The sequence below is a fragment of the Camelus ferus genome, chromosome 13, assembly GCF_009834535.1.
Source record: "Camelus ferus isolate YT-003-E chromosome 13, BCGSAC_Cfer_1.0, whole genome shotgun sequence".
Lineage (NCBI taxonomy): Eukaryota > Metazoa > Chordata > Mammalia > Artiodactyla > Camelidae > Camelus > Camelus ferus.
The window spans coordinates 11887940-11902841 of record NC_045708.1 but is presented as its reverse complement, the minus strand read 5'-3'; the positions used below and the strand labels follow the sequence as shown (position 1 = coordinate 11902841).

At 43.1% G+C, this 14902-nt stretch overlaps 1 protein-coding gene across 2 annotated transcripts in view; it reads right to left on the bottom strand.

Moving 5' to 3' along the window:
• Positions 1-1061: 1061 nt before the first annotated feature.
• Positions 1062-14902, bottom strand: part of ACTL8 (actin like 8) — a 108820-nt gene continuing 94979 nt past the window's right edge. For both annotated transcript variants that reach the window (XM_032495299.1, XM_006188323.3), the window contains 2 exons: positions 4677-5093; positions 1062-2317 (listed from right to left, as the gene is read on the bottom strand). In XM_032495299.1, the coding sequence (XP_032351190.1) occupies positions 1568-2317; positions 4677-5024 (1098 nt within the window). In that variant the 5' untranslated portion in view covers positions 5025-5093 and the 3' untranslated portion in view covers positions 1062-1567. The remainder of the gene's footprint in view (positions 2318-4676; positions 5094-14902) is intronic.

Genomic DNA, 14902 nt, shown 5'->3' with positions numbered 1-14902 from the left:
CCCCAGTCACAGGGCCTTGGAACATTCACTTCATTCTTCATCATCTGAAATAGATCTCCTTACAGGCAGAACCCATTTTTTTTGCACTTTGCAAATAATTGCGTTTTTTACAAACTGATGGTTTGTGACAACTCTGCCTTGAGCAAGTCTATAGGCACCATTTTTCCAACGACATTTGCTCACTTCATGTCTCTGTGCCACATTTTGGTAACTCTTGCGATATCTCAGACTTTCTCCTTATTATTGTTATATTTGTTACGGTGATATGTGATCAGTGATCTTTGACGTTCCTACTACAACTCATTGAAGGCGCAGATGATAGCATTTTTTAGCAATAAGGTATTTTTAAATTAAGGCATGTGCTTTTTGTTTTGTTAGAGGTAATGCTATTACACACTTAATAGCCTACCATTTCGTGTAGACATAACTTGTACACGCACTGGGAAACCAAAAAATTCATGGGACCTGCTTTGTTGCGATATTCTCTTTATCGAAGTATCTAGAGCTGAACCCTCAGTATCTCCCAGGTCTGCCTGCATTTCTCACTTGTGCCCCTACAGTAGATAACAATATTTGGGGGGGGGGGCAGGGGAGGTAATTAGGTTTATTTACCTATTTTTAATGGAGGTACTGGGGATTGAATCCTGGACCTTGTGCATACTAGGCACACACTCTACCACTGAGCTATACCCTCCCCCACCATGACAATCTTCTGAAACCAGAAAAAACCTCATGTATCTTTTTCACCTTGAAGTCCTCAGTACCTAGCATAGTACCAGGCACATAGTAGGTTCTCCAATATTTACCAAATAAATATTACACTAATAGGAACACAAACTTTAGCAGAATATCGGGACATGTGGGATGTAAGAATGGAGAGAATGCGGCATTCAATAAACAGGAGGCTCCAAGCCCTTATCCACTCAGCTCAGTGGTAACCACCGCTCACAGGTCCCCGAAGTCCTCAAGGGCTGCCCTGGTCCCACCCTCGTTCTCACACACTCCCTGGGTAACCCCAAGGGACTGCCCACCCTACCCCCATCCATCACAGAAGCCAGTACTTCCGAACAAGTTGTTTATTTGCATATATAAAACAAGACCCTGGCCAGGAGCCCAGGGGCAGAAAAGGCACTCCAAGGCTTCCTGTACCAGCTCCTCCCTGGCCAGAAAGAGTACATAGGTCTGGAAACATCAACACTCCACTACCCACCCTCCCTATATCCTGCTCAAAAACAGTTCTCTCTTACCCCACTTAAAAACTACTCAACCAAAAAGAATGGGACAACCCAAGGGAGATGCTGGGAAAATTAAGCCTGGGGATGGCAGCTGGCTGCTCCCATCCCAGTGACAGAACACTCCCCTGGAGGGTTTCCAGGGACAACACCCTGTCCTCTCATAGGTTGGATCCCACCCTCAAAACAAGATAAAACCCTAGAAACCTAAAAATTCGCTCATGACTACAGAATTCGAAAGCCAGCTAATCCCACCCCGGCCCAGACTCCTTTCTTGAAATTAATCCACCCGTGCGCATCTGACAGGAGTCGGGTCCCCAGAGCAAGCCAACAGGTCAGAGCTTGAAGCTCTCATCATACTCCTCTTTGGTCATCCACTCAGACTTGTAAGTCGACAGATGAGCCACTACAGATGCTCCCAGCCAGACACTAAAGTTCCTGTTGGAACCCACCCACATGGTGGCCTTGGTGGAGGAGAAATGGTCTGCAACCAACCGGTAGAGACGCTTTGTGAAGCCGGGATAGAGGGTGTTGCCCCCGCAGACCATCAGGTGGGAGACGAGCAGAGGGCGCATGGCGGCCTCGCAAGTCTCGATGGAATCCACGACGGCCTGAGAGATGCCAGGCCCCGGCAGGTCGAACACCTGGGGGCTGAAGAACATCTCAGGAGCCAGCCGCTGCATGGGCGTCAGCTCCACGGGGGTCCCGTCTGGGAGCTGATAGGTGTTATTCTCGTCTGAGCCACTCGGCAGGCTCTGACAAAAGTCCAGCGCCTCCCCCAGATTCTGCGGCACGTAGCACTTGGTCATCTGAGTGCTGGTGACCGTTTCCAGCTGAAAGATGTCGTGTCGATTGCAATCTTCCTTAAAGAGGCTCTTGAAGAGGTAGGCCGAGAGATCCTGGCCCGCGAACTCCAGCGTCTTACCACTGGGCTGTAAAGGGCGGCCCAGGTGGAAAGGCTGCACGCGGGTCAGGCCATAGCCTGAATCCACCACCACGCCGGTCAGGAGGCCAGAGGCATACAGAGACATCTCCAGCTGGTCAGCCAGGAGAATGGATGGGACATCCAGTAACTCAAACATAATCTGCAAGACGGGAGAAGACAGAAGACATTCAAAGTATTTTCCCCAAATTGCCCTGAGCCATTTCTGTTTTCCCCAAGACCTCACTACGTGTCTCCTCTTAAAGAGGGAATCGGCACAGACCTGCAACTTCAAGGGACTGGCTGGTCCTTGGAGCTCAGGCTGGGGGAATAAGGGAAGGGCTCTAGAGGATTAGAAGGAGCCGGATTTGCCTCGGGAGCTTCTTGATGACAGTCTTTCAGAAGACCATTTTGGTGGATGGGTGCAAAGAGTCCCCAGCCTGCAGGAAATGTTACTGAGACGCCTGGTCTTGCGAGCAGTCGGGGCACAAGTAGGGGCCACGGCCAAGGGGCAGATTTGCAGCCTGAATCATTTTTTTAGAAGAAAGAAGAGATGAGAAAAGAAACAAGTGCTGCATGTTCACCACTGCCTCCAGAAGAGTGTGGAAGGACTGACGAGAGGAAAGGAGGGAGGGAGAGAGGGAGGGAGGAGGGACGGAGGGAGGGATGGAAGGATGGAGGGGAGGGAGGAGGGATAGAGGGGAGTAAGGAGGGATGGAGGGGAGGAAAGGAGGAATGGAGGGAAATATATTCACCTCCTGGCAAGTAAAGCCTATTTTTTAAAATAAAAACTTTTCTAAAGATACAAATTTTATTTACAAACCAGAAATAGACTCATGGACATAGAAAACAAACTGTGGTTACCAGGGGGGAAAGGGCAGAAGTGGGGGATAGGTTAGGAGTCTGGGAGTAACAGATACACATTACTAGATATAAAATAAACAACAAGGACCCACTGTATAACACAGGGAACTATATTCAATTTCTTGTAATGAGCCGTAATGGAAAAGAAACTGAAATATATATATATATATATATATGTATCTATGTGCACGTATAACTGAATCGCTTTCTGTACACTTGAGACTAACCTTGTAAATCAACTACACTTCAGTTAAAAAACAAGATTAAAAAATAATAATAATATCCTCCAGAGCAAAACAATCATCATAATAAAATAAAATAAAACCTTTTCAAACACCACGACAAAGCTGGAATTCTGATCTTTAGGGTTTGGCAAAGCCCTCAGGCTGCTTTCCCCCTGCCCATCACCCCCTCCGACTTTACAGAGCACCCCACCACCGCCCCAGTTTCCCAGCTCTGCTGCACCCCCACGATTCTGACACTACAAATGCGGAGTCTGCAACAGTCCATCCTTCTGCAGCCATTGGCCACTCCACTCACCTTTGCAGGCCCATCTTCTCCCCTCAGTGGGAGGGAGCTCCCTCCATTCCCAGGCTCAGAATACCATCCCCTCACCATCCATTCCCCAAACAGAGGCCAGGGTCCTCTTTATCAAACGGAAAATCAAATATGGCCCCACTAAAACCCTCCGGAAGCTGCTTATTCATTTAGAGGAGAGGTTGGCCAGCACTTTCTGTAAAAGCTTTTCTTTAGAGAGTCAAGGTTGCCAGGTGTAGCCCATAAAAACATAAGACACCCAATTCAATTTGAATTTCAGAGAGACAACAAATCATGTTTTCGTATAAGTATATCCCATGAATATTTGAGACATACTTATACTAAAACCCTATTTGCTGCTGATCTGAAATTCAAATCTCTCATGGATTTTATCTAGCAAACCTACAACAGTAAATACTTTAGGCTTTGCTCCACTGTTGCAGTGTGAAAGCAGCCCTAGGTGGTATGTAAATGAGTGGGTGTGGCTATATGACAATAAAACTTTATTTATAAAAACAGATGATGGGCCCACCGGCGCTAGTTTGCCAACCCTTGGCTTAGAGTAAAATGCAACCACTTCCCAGAGCCTACCAGGCCTGTGAGGTCCAGCGCCTGCAAGCCTCACCTTCCTGTCTCTCTTGCCACCCTCCCTAGTTCACTGGGCTCCAGCCTCACTGGCTAAAATCACCTCCTCAAAAAAGCCCCTTCCCATTACCCTATTCAAAGGGGCTCCCCTTCTTCCCACCAGTCAGTTCACACCCCATTTCATTTTGTCTCTAGAACTGATTACTATCTGAAGTTTTTATTGGTTAACTTATTCATGGCCCCCCACCCAGAACATAAGATATTTGAGGGTCACAATATGATCTGTGAACATTTATGGAAACGGTGATAGTGCCCGGTTCACAGATAATTTTACCTGCTGCGTCCCTTTCTGCAAGAGGAGCCTCTGGGAGCCCCCTTTCACCTAACACAAGTGCCAGGCACACACTAGGTACTCAGTAAATATTTGTGGGGCAAATTATTTAGAAAGCAGAGTTCCTGGTGCCCAATCATGTCTGAACACAAAGAGCCAGGGTGTTCCCTGCTCCCTGGCCAGGGCAGCCCCGAGGAGATCTTACCTCCAGGGTCTTCTTTCGGTCCCCAGGCTCCCTCAGGGGGGATTCCGTGACCATCACAGGGCAGTCGTCATGCTCCAGCCTGTGCTTCTCCAGGACAAACGACCAGATGTGCTCCACGCCCTCCCAGTTGAGGACACGGCCACGCTGGATGGGGTAGCTGAAGGTGTCAGGACGGCAAAAGTCGATGCCTAGACCCACGCGCCGCCGGGCATAGCTGGGGCCGGGGTTCTCCCTGCACGGAATGTAGTTCACGATGCTCGGGAGGACCATCTGGGGCTCATTCCACCCCGACAAGCCAGCCTTCATAAAGCCAGACCCGTGGTCGATGATAATGGTTCTTGCAGCCATGGCGGAGGCAGAGGTTGGGGAGGTCTGCTAGACGTGGCTCTCCAAGGATGTTTGGCAAAGTAGGGCCACCTGCGGAGGGAAAGGATACGGTTGATCTGTGACCCCATTAGGCCACCACCAAGCCAAACCTCAGGCTCCCCTGAGCCTGTCTGTTCCCCCTTCCAAGCCTTTGCACAGGCTGTACGCCATCCCTGGAATGTTCTTTGCATCCCAAACTCCTGATCACCCTACAAGGCCCACTTAATGGGCCCTAACGGGTCCTGCGAACCCCACCTTCCCACCAGGCTTCCTCCTCTGCACCTGACACACCCGTGTATTACATCAGGTGGGCACTTTTGCTCCCAGAGGTTGGGCCCTATTATGCTTTGCAGGCTCACAAGAAGTTTGTCACCCAGGAAGTACTTGACAGACTTTGGCTGCCTGATCTGAGGACACATGGGGCACAAACCATCAGCCTTAGGGGCCCCCACCCTCGACAATAATAGTTTAGCAGCAGGAGCAGCAGGAGTAATAGTGACAATGACAGCTTTGGACACCATTTCTGGAGTACACACCCTCCATCCAGTACTACGAGGGACATCTGAACTTTCCATTGAACTATGCAAAATTGTTGTGTGTCCATCAAAAAGGGTCAAATATCAGCCATTTCATATGGTTTGACCTGATAAATGGTCTCATTTCATTTTCACCACAATCTCTAAGGCGGGCGCCATCATTATGCCCATTTTACAGGTAGGGAAACTGAGGCACAGGGGCTGACAGTTACTCTCCCAGGGCCACACAACTAATACAAGCAGGGCTGAGAGTTAAACCCAAACTGGATTCCAAAGACCACACTGCGAGCATCAGGCTAGGCTGATGAGAAGATGTGAGCTTTGAGTATATGCTGAGCAGCTAATATACTACGTGCAGGAGGCTGCATGTGGGACGTCTAACCGTGACGGGTGTCAGTTTTCTGATCTGTAAAGTGGCGGGAGTGAAAACCACCATGCTGGAAAGGTACGTGCGGTCATTGTCTGATTTCCAGACTTAACTATAAAACAACAGTAGCCAAGGCAACGCAGCATCAGTGAAAGGATGATCACATAGATCCACGGGACACAGTGGAACGTCCAGAAACAGATTTGCACAAAAAAATGTCAACTAATCTTTGACAAGGTGCAAAAGCAGTGACGTGGAGGAAGAAGAGTCTTTGCAATAAATGATAGGGGACAATGGCATATCCATACACAAAAAAATTTTTAATGAACTTTAATCCGTACCTTGTACTTAAAGAATGAAAATCTAGATCTCAGACCTAAATATCAAACCTCAAACTATAAAACTTTTAAAAGAAAACAGCAGAAAATCATCGTGACCTCAGATAAATGCTTTCTTAAATATAACATCAGTAGCCTGGTCTATAAAAGAACAGCTGGATAAGCTGGGCTTCATCAAAGTTAAGCTTCGTAAGTCAACTGTACTTCAATTTAAAAAACTGTTTAAAAAAAAGTAAGCACTTTTGCTCTTCAAAAGACACTGTTAAGAGAATAAAAAGATAAGCCACAGACCAGGGGAAAATACTTAGAAATCAAGTAGCTGATAAGAAACTTGTATCCAAAAAAATATCAAGAACTCACAAAACCCAATTAAAAAAAAAACCAATGTCTTAAATGGACAAAAGACTAAAACACTTCACAGAGGAAGATATAAGAATGGCAAATACATGAAAAGAAGCTCAACATAATTAGTCATTAGGAAAATGAACATTAACACTGTGATGAGGCAGCACTGTATACCTATGAGAATGGCTAAAGTTAGAGGCTGACTGTACCAAGTGTTGGCAAGGAGGTGGAGGAACTGAAACCCTCACACTCTGCCGCTGGGAATGGAAAAGGGTACAACCACTTCAGAAAACAATTTGGCAGCTTCCCAGGAAGTTAAGTACGCACCTCCCATCCAACCCAGTACTTCTACCCCTAGGTCTTTACCCAAGGGAAATGAAAGCTTATGTTTATATAAAAGCCACATGCACATATTTTTAGTAGCCTTATTTGTAATCACCAAAAATCTAGCAACAACCTAAATCTCCTTCACCTGGGGGAGGGATAAACACATCTCCATTCAATGGAATAATATTCGGCAATAAAAAAGAACAAATAACTGATACACACAGTAACATGAATAATTTTCAAATGCCTGAAGCTGAGTGAAAGAAGCCAGACACAAAACACAACATACTGGAGGGTTCCATTTGTACGACAGCCCAGAAAAGGCAAAACTGTAAGGACAGAACACAAACCAGGGGCTGCCAGCAGCCAGAGGTGGAGAGGAGGGGCTGACCATGAGGGGTAATGGCAGAACTGGGTGGGGGCGGGGTGAGACATTCTGTGCTGATTGTGGAGGTGAGTACACACTGTACGCGTTTGTCAAAATTCTCACAACTACATAGCAAGAAGAGTGACTTTTACTCTAAGCAGAAAATATTTAAGGGAAAAAGCCCAGTGGATGTGGGGACAAATAAAAGGTAGATGAAATCCCCCTGCAGAATGCAATCATCACACAGACAGCAGACTCGGTGCCCAGGATGCATGTAGGTATTTTGTGTAAGAGACACACCCCAGGAGGCAGTTAAGCCTGGAGGCCTCATTCCGGGGCTGTCACTCTGCCAGCTATCTGCTCTGCTTCAGTTTCTGAGCAGCAGTTACATCTGCCTGTCACCATGGAGCATGACAGCCACTGCATGGCCCCAGCCAGCAGCTGCCCACTGTCACCAATCTTGGGGCAGTGATTAGGCCTCACTGCCTTGAATTAGCTCTGACAACAGATGGGGGAGAGCAAAAAGGAGGAGAAAGAGGGGGCCGAGGTACTGGTCCCCTCCCCTCGCCCGCTGGCTGGCTGGCTGAGTGATGGACTCCCGACACTGAATCAGGAGAACCGGGCACCTGGATGACATTCTGGGAAGTGGGCTCTGCCGCTGACATCCTCACGCCTCAAGAGCAGGGTGATTTCCACTGTGACTGCCAATTGGGACGCTCACTGAGGGGGCTCCCGGCTGGTGGCCCAACTGACCTGGTCTGGGAACATGAGGGTGGGGAGCAAGGGGCCATCCCTCCCCTGGACCATGACTGTAGGAAGGAAGTTTGGATGACTCCAAGGAGCCAGCCCCAAGGATAAAGATAAAATCTACACATTCAAAGGCATTTTCTGAGTCACCTATTGTACAGTCCCTACTGAGCACCCACTATGTACCCAAAACCATTCTCGACTGACATGCTTCCTGCCCTCCTAGAGCTTACATTCTACTGAGAAAGACTGTCAGTAACTACTCGATCAAATGTATCATGCTGGGGGTGGGGCGGGGGAGTTGTGCAATGAAGAAAAATAAAAGCTAGTAAAAGCAACAGGGAGTATTAGGGGCACAGAGGCTTGGTGTTATTCTAAATAGGGCACTTTAAAAGCCTCTTTATAGGGTGACATTTAAGCAGAGAACTGAATTCAGTGAGAGAATAAGACATGATTGCCTGGAAAAGCATTCCAAGCCAAAAGAACAGCAAGTGCAAAGGCCCTGAGGAAGAAACTGCTAGCTATGATCTAGGAACAGCCCAGAGGCCAGTATAGAGGGGACACGGTGGGCAAGGGAAAGAGCGTTGAAGCTCTTGAACAGGACTTTCAGACCCCTGTATTGTGCTCAGAGACATGAGAAACCACTAAGGGTTTAAACACAGGAATGGCGTGATCGGACTTGAGTCATAAAAGGGCCATGTGGGCTGATACGAAGCACAGACTGTAGAAGGCAAGAGGAGAACCAGGAGACGGAAAGGATGTGACAAATGATGGTGGCCCACACTATGGCAGTAGCAGCGAAGAGAGTGAGAGGTGGGCAGATTCTGGATATATCTAACAAGGGCTGGAACCACGGAGTGTGAGACAAGATGGGGAATGAAGGAAGATGCCAAGATTTTCACTCTGAAAAGACAGAAGGATGACATATCCATTTACTAAGATGGAAAAGGCCAAGGAAGGAACAGGTTTGGGGTAGGGAGGAAATCAGGAATTTTAGTTGGGGTCAGAAGGAAATCAAGAATCTTATTTTAGGCGTACTAAAAGTTTGAGGTGCCTGTTAGACACACATCGATGTCTAAAGGTGGAGTTTACGGATGCCTGAGCTGGAGCTATAACTGGGAATCACTGAATGGATGAAATTGTAAGTTATGGACATAGACGAGATCATGAAGGGTAGAAAAGACTGGTGCCTGAGGGGACTCTAAGGTCTGGAAGCTGAGCCTTGAGAAGGACCAGTAAAGAGAACAAGAAGCACTGGCCATGGAGGTCAGAGGGAACCCAGAGGGAGTCGTGTCTCGGAGGCCAAGCGGAGAAAGTATTTCGGGAAGAGAAGAATTAAATGTGCTGAGAAATTAAGATGAAGACAAAGGAACATCCAGGGGATTTAGCAACGCAGAAGCCATCAGCAGCTTCTGCAAGAGTTTCATTGAAATGGCGAGGAGAAAATTCTGAGGGGTGGGAGAGAGAAAACTCACCCTGCTCTGCAGAAACATCAGCAGTGTGCAAAACGGAAAATAGCGTTAAGAGTTCAGAATTAAAGGACACAGCCACCAACACAACGTGTGCTTTCTGATTCTGGATCCATCAGAAACAAATCCCCATAAAGAGCATTATTACAGACTTCTGGTACCAGTCAGGATGAAGTAAGCTCACTACAGCCCTCTCTTACCACAGAAAAGAGTTAACAAGTTCAGACAAATACAAAAAGCAACTACCCCAGGGCTCTAAAAAGCAAGAAGAGAACAAAACAGGCAGACTGAGGAGAAGGCTCAGAACTTAGAGAGCTGGATCACTTGTGTGTGGAATCTGAAAAAAAAAAAAAAGACAAACCGAACTTATTTACAAAACAGAAACAGACACAGAAAACAAACTTATGATTACCCAGGTGGGGGAAGGGGGTGGGAAGGGATAACTGCGAGTTTGAGGTCTGCAGATACTAACTACTGCATATAAAAGAGATAACCAACAAATTTCTTCTGTAGAGCACAGGGAACTATATTCAATATCTTGCAGTAACCTATAATGAAAAAGAATATGAAAACAGATACATGTATGACAAAACTATTATTCTGTACACCAGAAGTTGACACTACATTGTAAACTGACTATACTTCAATTAAAATAAAATGAAATAAACAAAGAAACAGAGAAGCAACCCACATAGGGATGAGGGTCTCTTTTCTCTTGCAGTGTTGGCCTGAGGCAGGTTCCCAATAGAGCTTCAGGAGTGGGTGACTGGCAACTTAGACTAAGAGAAAAACCTGCCTTTCTGACCGTAAGTTCAGGAAAAGGGGACTTTGCAAGTCAGAGAGGATGGAGAGAAGAGAGCATTGAAAGGATTCTCCTAGTTCTCTGTAAGAACTCGCTCAAGTCCCGGGCGCCCCTGTGCATGTGGGACAGGCCCAAAGCAACACAGCAAAGGCCTCATGAGCTGAACTGACGTTGCGACCACCACCCACGGAGGCAGACAGATTTACAGTCTGAACCCAACTGGGCTGGCCGAATGCTAAAACATGACAAACAAAAACAAACATTCTCCAGAGGATTTTAACAGAACACAGAGCTTCACAACATAACATTCAAAATATCCAGGACAGAAACCAAAATTACTCAACATACAAAATATCAGGAAGATGTAACTAATTCTTAAGGGAAAAGATTAAATGCCAACTTTGAGATGATCCAGATGCTAGAACTATAAAGATATTAAAGAGGCTATTATAACTATGCCCATGATGTAAAGGCAGACATGCTGGAAATGAACGGGAAAATGAGTGTTTTCAGACAGAAATAGAAACTATAAAAATAACCAAATAGAAATTTGAGAAGATATATATATTATACATCTGAATTTTTTAAATTACATTCAATAGTAGAATGGAGATAGCAGAGGACTGAGTAAGAGAAGTTAAGATATCAACAGAAATTATCCAATCTAAAAAAAAATTTTAATAGAAGGAGCCCCAGGGTCCTATGGGACTATATAAAAAAGGTCTGACATTCATGTCATTGCAATCCAAGAAGGAAAGAAAAAAGATTGACACAATGAAAATACTTAAAGAAATAAGAAATAAAGGCTAAAGTTTCCCAAAATTTGGTGGAAGACATAAATCAACATATTCAGGAAGCTCAGTACATCACAAAGAGAATAATATTTTTTAATGCACAGACACATCATAGTCAATTGCTGAACACCAAAGAATTTTTTTAAGTCTTGAAAGCCTCTGGAGAAAAATAAAAACATGGTCTATGGCAGAACAACAATTAGAACGACTGTAGATTTCTCATCAGAAAGGCAACAGAACATCTTTAAAGCCCTGAAAGAAAAGACTGTCAACCCAGAATTCTATACCCAAGAAAAAAATCCTTCAGGAATGAAGACAAAATAAGACATTCTTAGAGGAAGGAAAACTAAGAAAATTAATCACCAGTAGAACTCCTTGAAAAGAAATTCTGATGAAAGTTCTTCAGGTTGAAGAAAAATGATAACAGAATCTGTAACCTGGGGAACAGAGGAAGAGCAACAGATACGGTAAATATTGGGGTAAATTACAGAAGGGTATTTTCTCCACGTAAAATATGTGTGGTCATTGAAAGAAAAAAAAAAATGGGTAACAATGTCTGATGGGTTTTCCAACAGAGGCAGGTGTGATACATGCAACTACTTTCAAAAAGGAGGCAGGGTAAAGGGACCGACATGGTTACAGGTTCTACGTGTTACCTGAGGTGTAAATATTGACTAATTGCACTGATAGGTTAAGCAGGTATATGATAATCCCAAGAGCAACCAATAAAAGGTACAAACAGATAAAGCCAAAACTCTAATAGGACAAATTAAAATGGAATACTAGAAAATACTCCCATAATCTAAAACATGGCAGGAAAGATGGAATGGAGACACAAAAGGACAGGGGGGGTTGGAGGAACCAAAAACTGTAGACCTATATCCAACCATATCAATAGTCACATTAAAATAAAATGTCCCAAGACACAACAATTGACAGACAGAGGTTGTCAGACTGGAATAACAGCAATACAAAGACTTCATTATAGGCTGTCTACAAGAACTCAATTTAAATAAAGTGATAAAGATCAGTTAAAAGTAAAAGGATGGAAAAAGATACACCAGGTGAACAACTGTAAGCTAGAGTAGCTATCTTAATATCAGATGAAGTAGACTTCAGAACGAAGAATATTATCAGGAATATAGACATTGCATCTGATAAGAGTCAATCCACCAAAAGGACATAACACTCCTAAACATGTACGCAACAGATATTCAAAACTCTCAGCCCAGACTGGAAGGTATGCAAAGAGAAACAGAAAAACCCACCTTTCAATTTATGGACTTCAGTTCACTTTTCAGTAATTGACAGAAAAAGTAGACAGGTCAAGTTGGTTGTTCAGAAATTCCCTATTTTTGCCAATTTTCTAACTGATATTCGTAGACCACTCTATCAAACAATAGTAGAACATGCATTCTTTTCAGAAACACATGAAACTCACAAAGACAGGACACATTATAAGCTACAAAAGAAACCCTGACAAATTAGAACTGAAATCATATAAAGCATGTTTTCTGATCATAAAGCAATTAAACTAAAAATCACAAGCAGAATGATATCTGGAAAATCCCCAAATATTTGGAAATTGCACAAGCCTGAACAGTGCATGGGTCAAAGGAAGAATGGGGAAATACTACGAACTGAATGAAAACTAAAGTAAAACTTATCAAAATGTGTGAGATGTCACTAAAACAGAACTCAGAGGGAATTTACAGCATGAAATGTTTGTATTTGAAAAAGAAAAAAAATATGTCAAGGCGATAATCTAAGCTTCTACCTTTAGAAACTAGAAAAAGATAAATGAATTAAACTCAAAGTAAGCAGTGGATGGAAATAATAAAGAACAAAATCATTGAAACTGAAAATAGGAAACCAATAGGGAAAAGTCAATAAAACCAAAAACTGATCTTTGAAAAGATTAATAAATTGATATGTCTCTAGTCAGACTAAGCAAAAAAGAGAGAAGACACAAAGGATTGATATCAGGAATTAGGTGACATTACTTTGACACTGCAGACATGAAAAGAGCAACAGAAAATTATCATGAACAACTTTGTGACTATCAATTTGACAATGTAGGAGAAAAGAACAAATTCCTTCAAAGACATAATCTTCCCAAGTTCTCTCAAGAAGAAATATATAACCTGAATAGCTCTATAACCATTAAAGGGATTGAATTTTTAGTTTAAAACCTTCCAATACAGAAAACTCCAAGCCAAAAGGCTTCACTGGTCAACTCTACTAAAAATTTAAGGGAAAAAATGATTCTAATTGTACACAATCACTTCCAGAAAGCAGAAGAGGAGGGAACACATCCTATGAGGGCAGCATTTCCTTGATGCCAAAATCAAAGATATTACCAAAAAGGAAAAATACAAACCAAATTCTCTCATGAACATAAATACTAAAAATTCTCAATAAAATATTAGCAAACCCAGCAGTATATAAAAAGAATAATATATATATCAACTAAACGGGACTTATCCCAGAAATGTAAGGCTGGCTTAACATTTTGAAATCAATGTAATCCAATCTACCAACAGACTAAATAAGAAAAACCACATTATCATCTCAGTGGCTGCAAAAAAAAAAAAAAAAAAAAAAGCATTGGGTAAAATTCAACATGGATCAATAATTAGGAATAAAAGGAAATTTTCTTAACCTAATAAAGGGCATCTACAAAAGACCTACAGATAATATCACACTTCATGGTGAAGGACTGAAAGCCTTCCCCCTTTAGGGGATCCCCTAAGATCAGGAACAAGGTGAAGAGGTCAGTTCTCACCACTTAATTAACTGGAAGTTCTAGCCAGTACAATAAGGCAAGAAAAAGAAATAAAGGGCACAGAAATTGGAAAGGAAGAAATAAAACTGTCCCTATTTGCAGAAGGCACCATTGTCTATGCAGGAAATTCCAAAGAACTTACAAAAAAGATTCTAGAAGTAATATGTGAGCTTGCACAACTCACATGATACAAGCTCAATGTTTTAAAAAGCAATTATATTTTATAAACTAACAATAAACAGCTGGAAATCAAAAATTTAAAAACAGTGCCATTAGTAATAGCATCAAAAACTATAAAATACTCTGGTATAAATCTAACAAAATATGTCATAAAATATGCTAACAACTATGAACACTGATGAAAGAAATCAAAGAAAACCTAAATAAATAAATAGATACGCTGTGTTCATGGATTAGAATATTCAGTATCATTAAGATGTTAATTCTCCCTAAATTTATTTATAAATTTAATCCTAATCAAAATCTCAGCAGGAGTTTTTTTTTTTTAAGATATCAACAAAATGATTCTAAAATTTATAGGAAGGTAAAGGACCTAAAATAGTCAAAATAATTCTGAAAAAGAAGAACAAAGTCGGAAGACTCACATAATGTGATTTCAGGACCCACTATGAACCTACAGTAATCAAGACGCATGGCACTGGTGAAAGGATAGCCACACAGATCAGCAGGAAAGAACAGAGTCCAGGAACAGACGCAGACGAACACAGCCAACTGATTTCTGCAAGGATTTCAGTGATGAAAGATAGTCTTCTCAATAAATGGTGCTGGAAAAAACTGAACCTCTCTGAGGGGAAAACAATAAACACCTCAACCTATTCTTTACCTCTAACGCAAAACTGAACTCGAAATGGATCATGTAAACTATATTTATAAAACCCAAAACGGTAAGATTTATAGGAGAAAACATAAGAGAACATCTCTGTGACCTTACCTGAGAACACTGAAGTGTTCTGAGATACAAC